This window comes from Vanessa tameamea, chromosome 9, assembly GCF_037043105.1.
Source record: "Vanessa tameamea isolate UH-Manoa-2023 chromosome 9, ilVanTame1 primary haplotype, whole genome shotgun sequence".
In the NCBI taxonomy this organism is placed as follows: Eukaryota; Metazoa; Arthropoda; class Insecta; order Lepidoptera; family Nymphalidae; genus Vanessa; species Vanessa tameamea.
The window spans coordinates 414,188-435,728 of NC_087317.1; the positions used below are offsets into that span (position 1 = coordinate 414,188).

The 21,541-nt window shown below is 36.3% G+C and overlaps 2 protein-coding genes across 3 annotated transcripts in view; one reads left to right on the forward strand and one right to left on the reverse strand.

Moving 5' to 3' along the window:
• Positions 1–2,615: 2,615 nt before the first annotated feature.
• Sec15 (Secretory 15) lies at positions 2,616–10,467 on the reverse strand. Its single transcript, XM_026643233.2, has 15 exons — positions 10,283–10,467; positions 9,843–9,992; positions 9,649–9,754; positions 9,176–9,314; positions 8,651–8,831; positions 8,249–8,324; positions 7,934–8,066; positions 7,172–7,465; positions 6,556–6,691; positions 5,912–5,997; positions 5,415–5,625; positions 5,233–5,325; positions 5,035–5,149; positions 4,789–4,885; positions 2,616–3,276 (listed from the first exon to the last, which is right to left on the reverse strand). Exons 1-15 carry the CDS (start codon positions 10,301–10,303, stop codon positions 2,835–2,837), a joined length of 2,280 nt encoding a protein of 759 aa, XP_026499018.1. The 5' UTR covers positions 10,304–10,467; the 3' UTR covers positions 2,616–2,834.
• A 620-nt stretch (positions 10,468–11,087) lies between these two features.
• LOC113402879 (probable aconitate hydratase, mitochondrial) overlaps positions 11,088–21,541 on the forward strand; it is a 184,582-nt gene continuing 174,128 nt past the window's right edge. Inside the window, exons 1-6 of one of the 2 annotated variants that reach the window (XM_064215861.1) lie at positions 11,088–11,310; positions 11,597–11,677; positions 11,817–11,960; positions 12,889–13,080; positions 13,797–13,983; positions 14,812–14,898. In XM_064215861.1, the coding sequence (XP_064071931.1) occupies positions 11,278–11,310; positions 11,597–11,677; positions 11,817–11,960; positions 12,889–13,080; positions 13,797–13,983; positions 14,812–14,898 (724 nt within the window). In that variant the 5' untranslated portion in view covers positions 11,088–11,277. The remainder of the gene's footprint in view (positions 11,311–11,596; positions 11,678–11,816; positions 11,961–12,888; positions 13,081–13,796; positions 13,984–14,811; positions 14,899–21,541) is intronic. The other variant, XM_026643231.2, reaches the window with a different exon arrangement.

The following is a 21,541-nucleotide window of genomic DNA, read 5'->3' on the forward strand; positions in this document are numbered from 1 at the left end:
TTCGCAATCTCATTAATGCTTGATTTGTTTGAGTCAGATCTACGTATAGTACGACACAACTTAGATGTAGCATCGGCAAAATTCGTAAAACCGATCACATCCGAATTAAGTACGCTTTCAAAATCATCAATATTTATTTATTTCTTATATTTGAAAACGATCTTTACGCAAACGTATTAACTTATAATATCATATAACCAAATATATTCGTCAAATTGACGCGTAGATTTACAAGAACTTGAAAGCAAAATAAATGGTCACATAATTAAAACTTTTGAAATGAAATTTATTTGTTTTTAACAGACTTAAAAAGTGGAGTTATTTAGATTTGGTTTGAAGGATAGAAGACTAAGTAAATACGATACGGCTTTTACAATAAAACACCTGATATTATAAAAACAGTTTATTCTTATGGTTACACTCTCAATAGCTCCACAAATCATCGAACGATTCATCGCTATCTGATGACGTCTCCTTTAATAGATCTTTAACTTCCGTTAAATTAATCGAAACATTTTTAGGACTAACGTGACCTTTTATTTGGACCTCCAAATACTCTCGATTATGTTAAAATCTGGATGATAAGGTGGTAACCGTAAAACAGAATGGCCATGTTCCGCCATTATTTGATTATTTGAGTATTTAATATGTTCTGCTTTGTGGCGTGTATTGATTTAATACAATTCTGGTTTCAGTAGATTGAATGCAAAGGGTATATTTTTAGCGGTATTTATGACTACGACTGTTTTAGGTCGTAGATTTAAGACGAGATGTTGTTTTAACTATTTTTCATGATTTTCTTTACTCATTTCGTGATGATAAACGCCAGTTCTTTGGGAAGATATATAAGCTAAGAGAGCGCCATATACACGCCATGTACCTGTAAGGTACCTTCCCTCCTAAGCCTTTGTATCTGCCTATGTCTTCTTCAGAAGAAAGATCTATTATTTTACTTTTTATTTATTTAAAACCCAATTCATGTAATGTTCTCCGCAGTTTCTCAACTGTCATTAAAAATGTTTTATATTGTTAACAAAAAAATAAAGTAAAGCCATAGATCTTCCTTCTAATGACATCATAATCAAAACTTAATCTTAATTTGCTCGACGTTCTTATTTTTTTCTGAGTTTTTTAAATGGGTTAATCGTCCTTTAAAACAGCGCTTGTATACGTATATAATTTTTAATGTTTTGAAAATTATCTTCCCCAAAATCTATATTTTTGTCTCGTCTCATAAAATTGATAAATGAAGGAAAATTATTTAACGACTTTGGCTATTATACCGCCTACCCAGTTTCAATGATTCATATTTAAAAATATACCAAAAAATAAATATTATCCCCTTTACCATTAAATTGTCACGCAGTGTACGGAATGATTCACTCACGTGCATTCCCGTTGCTGTCTCGGGTTGAACTGAAGCGAAAATCTATAGCGTCGTATAGCGTCGAGTGGCGCGGTAGGGAGCTACTCATATGGGTTGTTTAAATCGGCAACAATCGGTTTTATTTAATTTGCCGATGCACCAGAAACAAGATGATCCGTCAGAGAACCAAAGTCATCGACATAGCCCACCGGATTAGTAAGCTGAAGTGGTAGTGGGCTGGCCATATTTGTCGTAAAACCGATAACCGTTGGGGAAAACGTGTTCTAGAGTGGAGACCGCGTCTCGGCAAACGTAGCGTAGGACGTCCTCAGGCGCGGTGGAGTGATGATTTGCGCAAGACGGCTGGCAGGAGCTGGATGCGAGTTGCCGAAGAAAGACCACAATAGCGTGCATTTGGAGAGGCCTATGTCCAGCAGTGAACTGAGTTTCTTTCGCCGGTTCTTCTTAGGGTACTTCCTTTTCCGAACCGGTGGTAGTGTTTAACTTGACAATCAATAAGTAGGCGTAATGCCTCTTTGTTGAATAAAGTAATTTGTTTTTATTTGATAAAAGCTCAAAATACAATTTATTTCCGTCGCTGATTTATACAAAACTTTTCAGTACAAAATGATTGAGATGATGATTACTAAGTATATACTTACGGTTAGATTTAATTTAAAAAAAAAAAAGCTTTAATTTTTCAAATTGTCCGCGTCGGAAACGATTCATAGCTAACTTCACTTAGTCTATACTAATATTACAAAGAGGTAAAATGTTTATGTATGTAAGGGGTAACCTCCTGAACTAGTAATAATTTCTTAAATATTATTCCATTTCACAATATTAAAGTTATTCCAAATTTCTATACGGTATAAATTATATTTATATCATAGGATTTCTTCATTAATAAATTGCACGTATAAATATTAAACTTTATTATAATAAAACTGGAATCTTGAAAATTTTACATGTGAATTGCTCAATTAACGTTTAATATGTTTGAATTTAATTTTATGATCAATAAATGTTGATTAGGTATTATTAAAATGTTTACATGTTTAGAAATGTCCCAAAGTCATACAGTATACACTAAGAAATGTTGCAAAATTATTGTATAAACTGTTCACTGTGACTAAAAAAAAATTACAATGTTTGATTAAATGTATTAATATTTCTTAATTAATTAATACCTCTCACAGTAGACGAGTTTGTGTTAATGACTGCACTCGAGCAGAAATAAAAAACAAAGTTATTTTCTCTGATAGTGTATTAATAAATATTGCATGAAAGTATAAAATACCATTTGAATAAAAAATACTGAATTTTCGAGCGGTTACATTTTGCCCACATGATATACACACGATAGTGCGGTTCGAATCGGAAACCTACTCAAAGGAAACGGGCTCCATAAATAAAACCGTCATTTCCTATGCGTCAGTAAATACATCGAGGGGATGACACACAGCACCTACCCGTCCTGGTTCTGCAACTGCCGCAGCTGCTTGAGGACCGTGTCGAGCAGCTTCCTCCGGTCGCGCTCGTTCTTCTTCAGCACCGAGAAGACGGAGGACTTCTGCTCGGCCTCGCGCAGCTTGTCGAGCAGCGCGGCGGCGTCGCGCGGCGACACGAGCGCGTACTTGCCGCCCTCGAGGCCCACGTCGTGCAGGTAGCACGACCAGTCCCAGCCCGTGATGAGGTCGAGCAGCTGGCGCAGCGCCGCGAAGTGCTCGAGCAGCTCGCCCTCGCGCAGGCCGGGCACGGGCTCGGCCGCCGCGAACTGCTCGCACTGGATGACGTCGAGGTCGAGCTGGTGCAGCGCGCCCGCCGACACCTGGCGCACGGCGGGCTCCAGCAGCGCGCGCCGCAGCCGCTGCGCGATGCGCGCCGCCGCCGCGCGCGCCGCCGCCGCGCTGCGGGCGCACCGGTCCTTACTGGCCCTCACCGGTCCCTACTCTGTTCTCGCGACGCATAGTCGAGCGATCCGAGTATCTTAGCCTCTTTACAAAATTTATACCTAAGCAAAATGCTGTAGTATTTTAACAAATCAAGTTGCCACACTTTAAGCGATTTGGATTTACAGGAGTCACTCGACAACCGATACTTGTGCTGAGTTTATTAAAACTATTTTGAAGCCTGGGAAGTTACGAGACACTTTATTTTGTGTCTTGTCTGAGGCCTTCGATCGTGTGCGACATGAAACACTGGTCTAGAGACTACATCACTACGGCATTGCATAATACTCGCTCGATATTATAATTTTCTGAAACGGGTACACTTTTCTGATTTATTTAAATGTAGTTAAGTATTACCAATTTTTTAAAAAATGATTTCGTTAATAATTACTAATTAATCCGTCTTGTTCCATAACAACACACATCGCCTATTTCTATACTTCAGTCATTGACCAAATATTTTAAATCGTTATGTTAAATTAAATTTTGTTTCACTTTGGTATAGTGAACAATTCGACTTTACTAGGAGTCGCTCAACAACAGATGCTGGACGGGCGCTACTTAAATTTACTCGTATATACGATGCAAGTGACAAATCGCTAAATTCTATTGGATTGTGATCATGTGAAACGCTTTTGCACAAACAGAAATATTACGGTGTTAATGGTAGAGATCTTGATCTCGTTGCTTCATACTCTAATTAAATAATTCAACAAGATTGTTTTAATGGAATAAAATCTTCTGGGTCTGTACTATGAATGGGCGTTCCACGAGGATCAATTTTGAGTCCTTTTTTATTTTTGTTGTACATATATGATCTCTTTAATGTTAAAGGTATTTGTGATATTGTATTGTTTATTCACGATAACATGATGTCGGCGGATGAAAAGTCTAAGTACTCAATAGTAGACAAGAAAACTTTACAAGATATTTATATGGAAGATTTACTTTTTGTTGTCATGAACGTCGCAGTACATACTTGATAATGTATATTCGTAAAAATATAAACGAATTATTTGGAAATTGTGATGTGCACGATATTAATACAAGGAACAATCATAAACTTGTTACTTCTGTCACCCAGCAGGTTTTTTAAATCTTTTTGTTTTTTTCAATAAATTTAAAGGTTTTACAAAAGCATTCCAGAAAACGTGAAAAATATATTATATAGTAAGCTTAAAAAAAAAATCATCAAATATCGTTTGTGTGTTAAAGGTTTTTATAACATTAACGGCTTCATATATGATAGCGAACCTTGAAGAAAAAATGGCCTCCAAGCCGTTTCAAAAATAAATAATTTATAATATTAAATCATTTTCTTGTGCCGGATCTTCTGAGGTCTGAGGTGTTTGTTGCCGAAACGGTGGGAGAATTTTAAAAATCAATAATTAATTATAATGCTCTTCTGAACAAAGATACTTGAATCACTTGAGTTCACGACGCACCGTTTACTAAATCGAATGTACTCACCGAGCCCTCTCGGGCAGCTGCTCGAGAGACGACAGCACTCCCGTCAGGTAGCCCAGCATGTCGGTGACGAAGGACGACGCCTGGCCCGTCGGTTCGACTGAAACAAATACCACATGATACCAAACTATCCCACTCGACGGCCCAAGAATGTCCTCGAGTAGTCTCAAAAATTATAACGTTTCGGTCACACTAGTCTAAAGAAAATTGTACGTCACGATCACAGTCGATTCTAAGTTATAAACTTACCTAACAACCAGTCGTAATTTTCGAGATCGAGAAATTCGTCGACCTTCTTCTCCAGGTTCTCGCAGATTTGCTTCTCGGCGTCGTCCCGCGCCGCCTGGAACATGCTGCCCGCCGTCTGCACGAATAAATGTTCATTGCACATATACAGAACATAAGTCATGCCCTCGCTCGGTCGAAAAACTAGACTCGAATGGTCACCTGCGTCGTGACGAGCTCCGAGCCGGTGATGTTGCTGATGAACTCGTACAGGAACGACGTGGCGTCCTCCAAGTACTGCGTATCCACGATTATCTGGAACGACACGCAACGGCCATCACAGAGGTGGAGTGCGGTGGGGAGTGGGGAGCGGGGAGTGGGAGCGGGGAGGGCGGCGGGGGCACCTGCACGAGCTGCACGAGCGGCAGCGGGCGGCGGAAGAGCGCGGCGAGGCAGCCGCTGAAGGAGCGCGCGAGCAGCAGCGCGGCGGAGTGGCGCGCCGCCCCCGCGCGCCGCGCGCCCCCCAGGCCGAGCCCCGAGGAGTACTTCAGCCACGCGTAGATGAACTCCTTCACCTGCACGTACACGGCCGGCACCAGCGGCGAGAACGGGAACCTGCGTGATCGTTATTGCCGTACTCGAGGAAATCGTCCCCTTCGGGCAAAGGTGAAAACGCCGGCAAGAAATATAAATATTATGTTCTATAAATAATATGAAATTCTACGCCCAGAGGCAATAAAAGGGAGCTCAAAGATTGTATCGAAAACCACCATAATATTAGAAATTATAAATACGACAATCAACTCCGAACATTTTACTGAAATAGGAAGACATATCGAAGGAACGAAGAAATTTTCACGTATACGTATTGCAGCATATCGATGAAACGATTCACACGTACTTCCTCGGGAAGGGCTGCGCCTCCAGCTCGTCGGCGTCGCACGGGAACGTGTCCATCACCGCGTCGAACTGCTCCTGGTTCTCCACCTGAGACCGAGCGCTTCATTTATACCACATTCCGTCGTCCTAACTAACGTTACGAATGGAAAAGTTAATTTATCTTAACCACTCAAGCGGCCACCATGAATGTTTGCATACAGATCCATTCACTCCCGAAGGCTCCCCTTTACGATAAATTAGTATCGGCGTGCTTTTAGATGAGTGAGTAACATTCGTGCGTACAAGATGCCTTAGTGTGCGTGAGACGACGTAGCGTAAAGACAGCAAAAACGTACAAAATAAATTATATTTGTTAAGTTTATTTTTTAAAAAAAATATTATTTAACATTAGTGTTGTGAGTGAATAGATATCTTGAGCTGTACTTCATGTTGCAAAGGGTTCGTATGAAAAGTGGGGAATCATTCATTCCGTTAACCCATTTATGTCGTACAGTATTTCACTTAAAACTGCAAGGATAAGTAAAAAGGATTTCGCAAACTTTTATGTCCAACGACCGGTACTTGGGACTGGTTATTATACCCAAAAACATATTACGCGTTATAAAGTTCAGATCATGGTGAGATACACAATATGTACGGTCATACCTCTATGGGCAGGAAGGAAGCGTTGTCCAATATATCCCTGAAGACGACTACCCAGCGCTGCATCAGGACTTCGGTGTAGTGCTCCGCCATCTCTTGCAACAGAAGCGGCAGAGGGTCGGTTGGGAGACCATAACATCTGGCGGAAAATATATCCATATATGATACGTCCAAAACATGAAATAATAACAAAAACTCTTACATTTAGTTAAATTCAAAATATTCGATCGACTATAAGCCAACGAATCGAAACAAATTGTTGCACAAGTTTGGAACAATATTTGTTTCCCTTAAGCTTACTTCACACCCACTTTCGAAAGGAAGGGCGAACAATTTAGAACAACCGATAATAGTTGATTAGACGACGAAGAAGTGGTTACTTCCTTACACTACTTTACAGAGGTATGTTTTATTATTTTTCTATTTATAAAATGCGTAGCAAAACCGCCGGCGGCTGTTGCCATGTAATATGAACAAAACTTTCTCCAAAACGCGCAACATCTTTTAGTATAAATTTTATGTGTATTGGCTCAGTAATTTTTGCTCACAGTTTTTCAGTATGGTGAGTAGAAAAAAGCGTCTCCGCATTTATCAATATATAACTCTAATGTGTACGTACTTTAAGGCATTAATGAAGAGTACGATCTGCCTCTTAATGCTGAGCATGAGGGTGGGGTCCGTTATCAGCGACGTGTTGGTCCTCAGGGTCGAAGCCACCTTCGTCACGGCCATGCTCCAAGTGTCCAGCAGCCAGTCCTTGGAGACCAGCCCCGCCCCCGTAGACAACAGGTGCTCTTCCAAGATGAAGAAGCCCAGCACGGCGTTGAGGTAGTTCTTCATGCTCTGTATGGAGTCGTGGAGGTTGCCTGACGCGGGGATCAGCACCAGTCGAGCTTGCTGCTTGCGCTGCGCTCTAGTGGAATAGACAATTCATTGAATATCGTTTACATCGGCTTACTGCCCAATAATGATCGCACAGAGCTGAGTTTTTGCGAGGTCATTTTGTGAGTTCTATAGATCGTTTCGATAGTTTCATCAGCTGTAGTCGGGGAGCAGGCCATCATCAGCCGTCATTTCGTATTCTATCAATTTAGACAATGGAATAGTATACGCTATCGAGTCTTAGATTTTTTTTAAATAAGATCTCAAATTAAAAATATTCTGCGAAATCTTATCAAGTTATAACTAAAACTGGCAAATTCTTTTCCATCTAATATCAGTATGCATATAAAAATGGAACCTCTAGTCAGCGCTGAGGTTTCTGTTATCCGGGTGGCTCACCACTCGCATTCATTCATATACTATACAAACTCCGTCTCGCTGAGTTGAGATATACGGCACATCTTAGACACGAGGATCTCAGAGAAGGAGCGTCCGCTACCGGTAGTACTGCACGAAGTCGTTCTTGGCGCCCAGCACGCCGTGTATGTGCAGGCAGCGGTGCAGCGGGCTGCAGTCCACCAGCTCGTGCGGGCACTGCGCGCCGCCGCCCTCGCGGCCCGCCGGCGGCGCCTCTGCGGCGCGTGGGCGTTAGGGGATATACACAGGGTGCGAGGCGGGACCCGATTTATCGTTGAAAACTTTATTCAAGAAAAAATATTTTATCCTCGCGTATTTCGTCACTCCTGACAATTGTCAATAGATTTAGAGTTAAAAATGAAAACTACTCGTTGTAATATAAAAGACGCCCTCCTACCTTTCCTGTTCTTAATTATGTTCGCCAGACTCCTTCCCAGCATGTCCTGAGTTTGCACCAAGGCCATGGCTCCGACCTAAGCGTTAAGACATCGTAATTACACCTTATTATTTGGAGACAGGGGACTGTGTGGGTAGCGGTGATAGTTCACCACTTATGTACGACGGAGTCGCTCCGGTGGATGAAACGTATGAAATTTAATCGAAGATCGTTTTAAAACAATGCACACTGATCTATCATTTGTGTTCATTATTACTATCATAACAAGTGGCACCCTGCACTGAAGCGGCGAGGTCGGAGGTCAAAGGACGAAAGAGGAACTTTCCCTGGCGTCGAGACATTCACGGACAATACTTGAAGTAGCATCTATCGTTACAAGGATCGGCCCGGGGAGCCAGTCACCTGCGGGCTGAGCTTGCGCACGTTCTCGAGGAAGTCGCGCAGGTCGGCCATGGAGGCGTCGCGGATGGCGCGGCGCAGGCGCGGCACGTCGGCCGCGATCTGCGCGCACCACGCGAAGGCGCCCACGCGCGGCAGCAGCACGTGCTCCAGCTGCTCCAGCGTCTTCAGCGCCGGGTAGTACCTGCGCACGCCGACGCTCTGCTCACGAGTGTGTCCCACTCGGGGCAGGCGGAGGAGGGTGGGGCCCGAACTCTCGAACCGAGGGTGTTTTTGATAGAAATATCCACCAACCATGCATGTCCGCACGCCAGACTCCAAAATATAAAAGCATAGATATTTCCATTTAAAGCTGTATACTTTCTTAGCTAAAAGTACCTGACAAACTATCCTGCTACACAATCAACTGATCATTCCTATTAAAAGCTGACAACCCCAGACGAAGGATTTATCATTAGACAGGCAGCCAGACACGAGTCTGCCAAATCTTTTACAATGATAAACCAAGATAACATATGAGTAACATACCGCTTAGCTTCTACTTGAGTTTTGAGTTTAGAATATGTAGTCAACAATGGCAAACATAGTTCCATTTTTTCTATTGTTGCTGCTATATTGAGTTCTACGCGACGGGCTTTGATCAGCTCTTCTGCTCTTGTACAGAGACCTAAAATATTTAAATTATATAAATCCCATATATTATATACCACACTGTGTACACTACATAGAGTTTCATACAGCACTTACTGTAATAAATGAAAGACAAACAAAAAATGATGACCCATATCTGTACATAAAATACTTATGTATTTATACAAGCTGCCCGAGATTTTCTGTAGTTACAGTTATTAAGAGTCATTTAAATGGTTAAATTAATAATACTCATAATAATTCCAAAATATTAGCAAAAAAAATAAAAACATTTTAATTAATGTTAAAATAATTAGTAAGTATGTTACATCAGCTGAATTTATTTTTTACATCTGCACTTTTAAACTCACTTTCAGTCGACTCCTTAACATTAGCGTCCACATTAGATATCTCAGCATGCAGCTCCTCAGCATGGGAGCGCACTTGCAACAATTCACGAATGGAATCAATAAAGCCCTAAAATATATTTCATTATTATTTAATAAGTATTGTTAATACTCTCTATTGTATCAATCTTGAACTTTCTTTAGCAGTTAATTTGTACCTGATAATAGAAGTTGCACAACTTCTCTATCTCCTTGTCATGCTGCTGTATCCTTTCATCCAGTTGCTGCACAAAAGCTTCATGGCCACCTTCACCTTCATATACTGATCTGAATGCGGGACCCCAATAATCATCTATGCCCTCTATTTCCTAAAAATAAAATATATAAAACAATTTTTATTTTTATTGACATAATAATCTACTATTACTAATATTATTATTTGTTATTATAATTATTAAGGATTGTCGGTTAATTTTAGTCAATATTTTAATTTATCTCTGATAGCCAATTTGATTAGATGTCCAAATTTCATTCATCACGACCAAATACATTAAAGGCCACTTACGTTAAGACCTTGACTTAGTTACAAATATACTTCATCTATATTTTATGGATCTAATATAACTTAATCTTAGACATATCTTTGGGGGCGTTGTACCTGAATAGTTGCGTTGGTCATGTTGAACAACTAGTAAATATTGTGAAACTATGATATTATAACAGTTTCACATTATATTCATGGAAAAACATATATTTTATCAGCCAATTAAAATTAAAACTTTGTTAATTTGCTTTTCACAAAAGAAAAATAAAAATACAATTTGCTTCTTGACGTTTGACACTGACCAGTATATATGTATTATCGATGACACTGACATATCATGCATATCCAGATTATTTGACTGTATTTTAACGTCATATGACACGAAGTTTGAATTTTTTTTCTCAATATATTTTAAAAACAATTAATGAAAGAAAAAAATAAATTTCTTATAAAATATTGAAAGTATATAAATAGGTATTTGTTACATTTTGCAACCACACGCTTATAATATTATAATATGTAAAATAGCAAATATTTTAAAACAGATTATATATTAATGTTGCTTGAACTGTAACACCATTTTTCCCATATATGTATAATTTATTGCAATAGTACTAAAACTAAAAATTATTATATATTTCATATTCAACCAAAATAACATTTTAAGCATATATGTATGCATCTATAGGTACAACATAAACAAAATTAAATGTACCTCATAATAATTCATTCTTCATCGTTAAATCTCTCAAAAATATATCTCACTAATTTGCTGTTGCCAAAAATAGTATTACTGAATGTATATTAGTACTAGTCATCATATTATAATAGGTATACGATTTCTTATTTTGCAAGCAATTTTGGCAAAATAGCTACGGCTGACAACATAGCGCGACACATGTGCCAAAACTCCAAGTGCCAAATCAAAATCAATCTGCCAAATTATTCCGCAGTAGCGGTTGAAGTGGTTCTTCGGTATAATAATAAAGAAAATTAAATTGCGCTTTAAATACGGTTGTAATATTTTCAACAAATCCATGTTGCGTATATTTATTTAATTAAAAGTTTTATTTAATAAATTAATATTAAAATACATAGGTCCCGCAACCATGGCTCACTGTACGAGAGTTTTGCATGGCCAAGTAAGTAATTTTTTTAAAAAACCTTATGTGTAACTAATTCATTTCAATCTGCACGTAATTACCCATATGTGGATTTGCACTATCAATTATATTTGTTTACGATGTTATCAATATAGCGAGTTAAAGATAGCATGTATGAATGAAAAAGGTCATGAAACGTAAATTAAACAGAGGTCAATTTATGTTAGATGTATCTGTAACCGGATCCGATTCACAACATATATCATACAAATAACTTGTTATAACTGAAAAAAATATGGGGTCATCGAAATTTTTTTTTTTTCAGGGTAGCAGGACGAGGTTAGCTCTCGTAGAAATCCAAAAACGATGCTTCAGCGTGTCCCCCCTCACCGCGGCAGCGGCTCAGGTACACAAGAACCATGAAAAAAGTGGTATTTCTTAGTGTTTCGGTGATTTTATAACACTGTTATGTAATCAGATAGCAACTGAAAATTTTGTGTTGTGCTTCGTTCATCGTTATTTAAAAGTATCGTGATGTGTTTTAGGTAGCTATGTCGAAATTCGACAAGGTCCCGCTTCCATATGATAAATTAACGAAGACTTTGGAAGTTGTGAAGAAGAGGTTAGGTCGTGACATGACCTTATCGGAAAAGGTTCTGTATTCTCACCTTGATGACCCTAAGGGACAGGTAAATATTCCAATACTTTTAATAATAGTAGATTAACCAAGGACTTTCTACATTTTAAAATAAATAAGACTGACAATATATATAAAACTTATTTAACTTGTTGAATGTAGTATTGTGCATATTCAAAAAGTATAAAATTTATTTCATATCCTTTCAGGTATTTTGTTTAATCTGTTGACAAATTTTATATATGACTTTGATTCTGTTATATGCTAATTTAACTAGCAACATACAGTGAATATAGTATGTTTGTTTGTCAATTATTAAATTGTTATGTAGTTTGTCTCTCTCTCATATCAAATATTTAATAAAGACAAAATTTATATTTCACAGTACCATTCATATTCTTTTATAAAAACTTGACTTTATCTATAAATTAAGTATATATGAAGTAAAAGAATATATCCATATAAGTACAAATTAATATTTATATATAATAAATGAGAAATAGTCTCTTTTGTAATGCTGTACTGAATAAACTATTATACAAATATTCATACATAAAACTTATACCAAAGGATGCAGTGTGTTTTGGAGAAGGTTCTATGTTTAATATTATTATGTAAGTAGCCGCAATTTGCAGTTTCACACATTTCAAATGCTATAATCTCGTTTAGTTTAATATATTTATATCTGTTGAGTGGGACATTGGCCAAAAAGGTACCACTTCATTAGTTATTCTACTGCCATATTGCAATAACATGTATAACTGTTTTTGTGGTGCATTCATGGCATGATAATCATCTTTAAAGGCAATGGTCACCATTTAATATAACATGACCGATTTGCCATCCTATTTATTATAAAAATATATATGAAATAAACATCTAAACTAACTATTGTTTGTTTTTAGATTCAATTATAATAATAATTAGAATTTTATTGTTATTGTGAATTTTAATAGTTAATAAAAAATATATATGTGCAGGAAATCGAACGTGGCACAAGTTACCTACGTCTCCGACCTGATCGCGTTGCTATGCAAGATGCCACTGCTCAGATGGCCATGTTGCAATTCATTTCATCTGGATTACCTAAAGTCGCAGTACCATCTACCATCCATTGCGATCACTTGATTGAAGCGCAGACTGGTGGGACAAAGGATTTGGCAAGAGCTAAGGTGAGAATATATACGACAGACAATCCATAACATTATGTTGACTGTACATGTAGTACAGTCAGCCTCAAAAAAGTATATCTAAAGTAAAATCTTCCATAGCTCAACAGTCTGTGGGAAGAACCGAAATGAGAATGTTGACTTGACCCTTAAGTCCACTTGGCATTGTAACCTCCACTCAGGTTATAGATAATATATTATATAGAGTGTTTATATGTGATAATATAATATATACTTGCAATGTTCCTAGCTATTATGTGATCAAAGGTTTGTTATAGTCTGTGGAGGTTAAATAATAAAACAAACAAATTTTACAGCAATTTGAAGGAATTAAAAAGCTATTAGTTGATTAAGTTATAATATAAGTATATCAGAACATAACGACCCCTCTTTGCGATGTCAATGATTGCCGGCTTTGTTGCTTACAAATTAATTGTCGATATTAACTTTATAAAATAAGCAATTGTAATTGGGTATATAAATAGATTGTCAAATATACCATAGATCTGTAGCTTGGCGTTAAAAAATAAGATTGGTTACCAATGTTGTATGGCTAGCTGGTGTATTTCATTTACTTTCACGGTTTTTGTTACAGCAACATATTTTGTTGTAATGCAACTACATATATTATATTTATTTGCAAATTAAAAAAAAAAAAAATTGTATAAATTTTTTATCATTTTCAATTAATTTTTTTTATCACAAATACAAATGGCCAGGACATCAACAAAGAAGTATACAAGTTCCTCGAGACAGCTGGTGCTAAGTATGGTGTCGGTTTCTGGAAGCCAGGCTCTGGTATCATCCATCAGATCATCTTGGAAAACTACGCCTTCCCCGGTCTTCTGATGATCGGAACCGACTCTCACACACCAAATGGAGGTGGTCTTGGAGGTCTTTGCATTGGTAAGATTTACTACGGATTAATTTCTGAAAATTAAAGAGAAAGCATAAAGTTTGATTTATTTAAACTATGACATAAGTTATCTGTGTATAAGATAAGATTTATATTGAAAGTCAAAAATCTCTGCACCAATAAATAAAAAATATATAAATAGAAAAAGATAAAGTAAACGAACTAAGTGCAGATAATTTTCGAATATACATTATGTCATAGTGTTATCACAAATATTTAAAAATATATAGAATACTTAGTTTGGAAAATATATATTAATTTAGCTATAGTATCAGCATAGTTTACTCTATATGCCTTTATAAAATTAAATCTTAATTTAATTACTATATTAAAACAATTAAAATATAATAACTAAAAAAGATAATATAGCAGTGTTCTGTTGCCAGTACAAGTATTGTGTCAAATTTCATGTCAACTAGTCGGTCGGTGGAACTGGCTTAAGGTACGGTTCACAATCGAATTTTAAGCCAGTATGTAACACAGCAACAAGTCAAATTACCGACTAGATCAGACTAAGCTAGTCGGGTTGAGTTAAAAAAAAAACTTGCCATAAATTTGCTTGCTATTTTTACTTACATATAATTTAAATTAAATTACATGACTTTCGGTCGTATAAGAGAAAACAAATATGGCGGAATCCCTGTATATACCTACTACCGCCCGCTCTTTAGGGGTTTCTTTGGGGTTAAAGATTGCTTCAAACCAAATTTCATCAAGTTTGGTTCAGTATTTGTATGGCAATGGGATCTCCAGAGCCGACATTCCCCGCGTGTGGTCGCGAGGCGTGTAGTAGTTGTGTGTGTGTGCGCGTGTTGCAGGCGTGGGCGGCGCCGACGCCGTGGACGTGATGGCCGACATCCCGTGGGAACTCAAGTGCCCCAAAGTCATCGGTGTTAAACTTACCGGTGAGTACTACTTGTTCATATTTATTTGCCGTTTCTACCTTATTTACTTCCCTCGAGATTCTGAAACGCCGATCAAATCCCGATTGACTGATTTGATTTTAATCAATGCTCATTGGTCGACGGTAGCCAATGCCGCATCCGGCGACCAATGAGCGTTCAGTATTTGGTTAGATTAGTGAATCCAAGTTCAGAAACTGATAGTTTGAGTTTTAGAATAAGTAGTTAATATTCATTGATTTAAACATTTATTAAGGTTACGATATCGTAGAATGTTCCACAAGTTTTTATTTCGTCATATAGGTAGACAAATCGGCCACCTGATGGTAAGGGGTCCCCAATCTGCGGTAGAATTTATGATGCGTGGGTGGTACCTACCCAGACGGTCTTGCACAAAGCCCTAGCACCAATTTCTATGAGATTTATTTACTTTATACATTAATTTGTTTTCTTCAATGATCTAACCATTGATTCGGTTTTATATTATTTAAAGATCGTAATAAAACTGTTTATGTTTAAAGGATAAAATGTTTTCATGAAAAGATCTTTCTAGAAATTATTTTTTCTTATTGGTTTAAATTACTTGTATAAACTTATTTCTACGAATAGATACTCGCCTTTATGTTCGTAGAAATATGGACTATAGTTAAATGCTATTTTCTATCAATACATTTATCAAATCAAATATAGAAATGTAATCTGTGAAGAATCTTTTTTTTATATTATTGATATAACAATTAGATTTTATCTGTGATTTTGACAGTTCTGAAGGTATCTTGTTATATATGCTTTGTTCAGATTATAAGTCGGTAACTCTAAATAACCAGTTTTAACTAGTAATAGTATATTATAAAGGACTCCTTGAAAATAGTTGAGATGTTCTATAAGAACTTTTTTTTAAATATTTTTGCAATGTAATGAGTACCGTGAGTAACATTGAAGGTACATCAGCATGTGTGGCATGGTAATCTGCCTTATTATGTGATTCCACCCCCATTGGAGTAGTATGGGACATTTATATATGACAATTTTTACTTTTAATTAAAATAGAATTAAAATAGTAATTATATTTTATATAAAATAAATCTTAAATTAATCTATTAATAATAATATTAGAGCACTAATATTAAGCTTGGACAAAGTACAAAATAACATACATACGTACAATTGAATAACAATACATGTATATTAAAAAGGTACAAGAATATCGTTTAATAGATTTTTTAATGTAAATATATAATATCCAAAGTTATTCCAAAACAATCTTGAACCCGTAGAACGTGTGTGTGTTTGAGATGTAAGTAATCTCAGAGGTGAAAACGCCGGCTCCGAATTGCGCCGATTGCATAGATAGTGGCGTATAAAATATATGAAGTTATAAATACTGAGATATTTTTTCCGTGGCAGAGCGCCAACGACCGAATCGTGTATGCGTTTAGATAAGAACAATGTAATGATCGGGAACATTCTAAACTAATTAAATGTCAAATTAAATATAAAACCTCTCCACGTTCGTAAAAAAGGTAGAGGTTATATATAGATTTTTTTTTTTAATTTTTCAACGTCTTTTTACTAAAAAGCTTTAAAAGGAAAAGATGAACACAGCTATATATAGTTCGTTTTTGGTGAGAGTCGCCAAGGTTTGGAACGACCTGCCTGGGTCTATTTTTCCTGATAATTTGAACTCTGGAGCCTTTAAGAGTGGATAGAACAGGTTTATTTTGGATGGGCGTGTACCACTTTCGTCTTCATTTACACTTTCCATCAGGTGAGATGGAAGAAAAACGCCTATTATCCATAAAACTATTAATAATTACATTCATTCGTACACACAAAATAAATTTAAATTCCTATTTAATTCCTGAATCCACACAAAGTTAATAGTGTCATAGATCATTATGGTTATCTAAACTATTCGTCTAAAAATAACAAATAAAAGCGCAGTTATGACGACACATTCCACTATATGATGATAAATAGTTAAATGTGTTTTGGGTAAACTAAGTTTAACGAGACGAACTTTAATATTGTTTCAATTTAATTCACCTGATTCGAAAACACTTACCCCCTTACAAACATGTTTGCACACAACGGTTGTCAACATGGCGGTTATTTTGAAGGTCAAGTTACTGATGGAACTGAGAAATCAAAATCACTCATTAAGAAAAATGATAAAAACATTTGTCGCACTCAATTTCTCACTAAAGAATACTATAGCAATTTTTTGTTTGTTTCCAATCCGTCTCTTGAGCTTAGACGTAAACTAAAATACGTCAATATTTATTTTATAATGAATTTCAAATTTCTTTAACTACGTAACCTTTTGTCTGATGCATTCGGCCCGTCTAAGTATGAAGCTCCGATCAGTCTACCGCCAACAATAATAATTTGTATTGCTGTGTTTTGGTTGGAATGGTGAGCCTCTGCCCTTAAAATGAGTAACTGTCAGTTCCAGTGCCTGGGTGATAGTGATCAGATTCCATCAGGTGGTCAATTCGCTCGCCTGACTTCCATCAGTATAAAATATTTTTATTTATACCTACCAACATCAAACCACGTCCCATTCACGTGTAATTTAATCGTTTGTTTACGTTTTGAAATATATTTAATGAATAAAGTATGTGTCACGAGTAATTGCAATACGTGTAAATATTTGCGTGCATTTTAGACTTTCTGATGATCTTTGAATCTACAGATCAATAGGCTAATGGATGCAATAGATCATATTCATATGATTCAATAATGAGTCATTATCATTTTATACTAATAATATGTGATTAATTATACTATTTAAATATAGAAGAATTCTATATAGAATTCAAGAAATCCTAACTGCTTAAGATTAAGGAAACAATATGGTAAAAAGAACATCTCGATTTTGACACAGAAATATTAATAAAATAAAATGTTAATTGTAATTGGATTACTGAGAATATTTAATATAATGAAATTAACTTAATTTAAAGATCATACATTGCAAAACAGATTATAAATAACTATGAGACATCATATACAAATTAGAACAAAACACGACGTCGAAATGATTGTCCTGTGGCGTTGATTTTGACCCACACTGTCAATGACCAATGATTATTTTAAAATAAAACAAATAAATAGTGAATTAAGCGTTCTCCTGACGAGATGATATAGGTAGTAGGAATTGTGTTTGTTTATTTAAATTTTATTCGCATGTAGGGCTTTGTGCAAGCCGCCTGTTCTATCGGCAATCGGCTAAACTTATACTGTCACGCTCCAGTTTAAAATGAGCAGGCTAGGTTTACTACACGCACAAGGGACTTATATCTTAGGTTGGTAGCGCAGTGGCGATGTACGGTATGCGTATTGGTAATACATATTTGTTACAGTGTGTACGATGGTGACCACTCACCATGAATTGGCGTATGTGCCAGCCTGCCTACCTATTTTAAATTCAATAGTAACCCGCGACTAAGTTCGCCTCAAGTTTAATTTTATGTACAACCCAGCCCGTTAGTACTGAAACTCGAGTAAATTTTTTTCTTTATAATAAGCGTTTTTATGTCTGATTGAATATAAAAATGATATTAGCAATGTTGAGTTTAGTTGTTACTTATAAGAGAAACAAATGACTAGTTTCACTATATATATACATATACATACTGATGATTATTACTACAGACGAAAGTACGTATGCGTTTTCAATTTAAGTATAAAAGTAAATTTACTGTGCCTGTTCCATCGACTAGTTAGCACGTATGTTTCAATTGTGCAATTGATCTAGATTGGCCCCGATGAAGACGTATTATGTGATACGCGCTATCAAATGACGTCTGGTCGCATTCAATTAAAATACCTATGTATAATGTATAGGGTATATAGCTTATATACGAGCAAAGAGAAACACGATAGCAGGGTATGTGTATTATTATATAAATATTTTAAGATATAGAAATACACGCTTGACACTTCAATAGTTTAAATTTAAAGCTATAAAACTACGAAGCGCAACTACTGCGTAATAATATATAATAAAATTTTTATATACTAAGACGCTACTCCGAAAATATTACGACTTCTATATATAGCAATAACTATTGGTAGTGTTCATTACGAAATATAACGTGTACCAATATGGTTGTAGATATTATCTCCACAAACAACAGAAGCGTGCCCTTATATATCTTATTCTGATTATATACTTGTCTTATATAATACTAGTTGTCTCCTGCGGCTACACTCGCGTTTAAGGGATTGGTCGTCAGGTGGTAGGTGTTAAAGTACCTGTTCTTCTTTGAGATTTAAGTTTGTTTCATAACAAATTTCGTCAAATTTGGCTGTGAAAGCGTAACAAACAAACAGACACAATGGCGGACTAACAGGAGGGTGGGAGGGGCGTCTCGCCCCGGGCTTCCAGTCTTGAAGGACCCCCAAATGCATCCGAATTCCTCTGATTAAATCCTAAACAAGAATTTAAAAATGTAAAAATTATGTAGGTACTAAACCTATATAATTTTACCAAGATTAATCATTCAGCTCTGCCGCCCCGAACCTCTAACGGGCTTAGTCCGCCACCGAACAGACAGAGTTCCTTTCGCATTTATAATGTTACTATACGTATGTTTAGAAAACATATACTTCTTTAGTTTTGTTATATACATATAATACAAATATAAACTCATCATTACATTCGAATAATGAGGTTGACGTTTTAAAACAAATCTAAAGTTTTATAATTAACTCCCATTTCCTCCAATATCCACCACGTATTAAAATGGTGTAATCTGTTATCAAACCTGCGGTGGCTTATTCCGCCGCTAGCTTTAAAGATGTTGGTGATGTAGCGTCTTCAATATCGTGTTGTATGCGCAGCTGTTCGTATGACGCAACACAGACGAAATACACACACAAATTTCCAACAACTTATACAGTAATAAAACAACAATAAAGAGAAAAAAAAAATTGAGAAGCAATGATAACGTGTCCCAAGTATCTGTGCCCATAAGTTGGGCCTCAAAATCCAACGCTGATTTTCCACAGTACCCTTCGTAGCTGTGACGGCCTGGTACAATCTGTCTATGCCACGATGTTTAGTAAGTAAACATAAAATGATAACATTAACAATAGTAATGTTAAAAGTTCAAAATTAACCTTAACTAACATAATGATTTACGGTCTCAAAAAATCATGTAACGTGTCGATCGATTTGCCTTTGGCCGCTTACGATCATTAGAAGGCTTTGCGGTTAATATTCCAACAATTGCAACACTGGAAAATAATTTACTCGTAAACGAATTGTGTGTCAAACAAGGTAGTATAATATTTCCTTTATTAGCTCAATATAGGCCTCAACTTTAGTTCCTTCGTAGTAGACTGGTTGAACTCTCCCGTCTTAAGAAATCCGGTGCCCCCCCAAATGTACAACAGCGCTATAAATGAATACTATATTTATATAATTAAACGGATTGAAATCCGATACAAACTTATAATATCATCATCATTAATAATAAACAAATACCAATAATTATAATAAGACGAGGAGCGGTTGCTGTCATTCAAAGTTAATATTATAAACATTCTTTTCCTACTCAGACGAATATTAAAGGACGTAGACGTAGTATCCGAAGTGCTTAGTATGAAAATTTATGTTTATATGACTGCCAGTTTTAAGGCCAGTTTCGTGGCCAACTTTAAAGACTGCAGACTGGTATTGTTTTCTTCATCGGCTCGACTTAGAGTTTGAACTCAGGCCCTCTGGACCTGCAGTCTTAAATCTGGCCACCAGACCGACGAGGCAGTGTAAATGTTATATCAATTATTTTATTCATCTTTGTCGGTACAATGTCACCCGCATCACACTGATAAGGGCGATATTATAAAAAATCCTTCAAGCGCTTGCCTTTACGTCAAGGTTAAATTACGTACGTGTTTATTGATAATTGTATTATATAAGTGACGGAGAATAACTGCTACCATGTAAAAGTTATAGGGGTCATGACAAAACCCCTCTCCCTACCGAAAGCGGATGACGTATAGGCTGACTAAATTAACAAATCTTCTAAAAATACAACTATAAATTAAAAATTGTATTCGAAGGTATTTTTAGTTTTTTGTTATGGCGTCAAATGATGATTGAGACCACACATGTTGTCCAGAGATAACCCAAAATGTCTCAAATATAATAAACTGGCTTACCAATAGCATTAAAAAAAATTCATTCGTTTTACAATTTTATCAATGCAAATTAATTAAATAGTATTCTTATTTTTTTTTTATTGAACCTGCAACCTTCGTTTAAGATTCAGTTGTTTCAGCCGCCGGGCCATCTCGGCTATATAATTACATCTATTATAATGGCACTACGGCTGACGTAGCTTAAAATACTATAAGATTCGATTTTTAGAGTCGTCCAGTTTTAGATTTTATTCATACAAATACGGTTTTACTAAAGAATACCTACGTTGTCTTATGTATTATGTGATACGAGCGCTATTCTCAGATGACAGCATAATTATATAATGCATAGTTTTAAATAAATGGAATCTAAAACCGGGATTGCTGGATTTGCAGCCGCGTGAGCTATTTATTAGTTTAATAAGGACATTTTTAATTCAAGAACGGTCAAAATGCAGAAAGTAATAAATGATGATTTTATAACACACAGGATTAC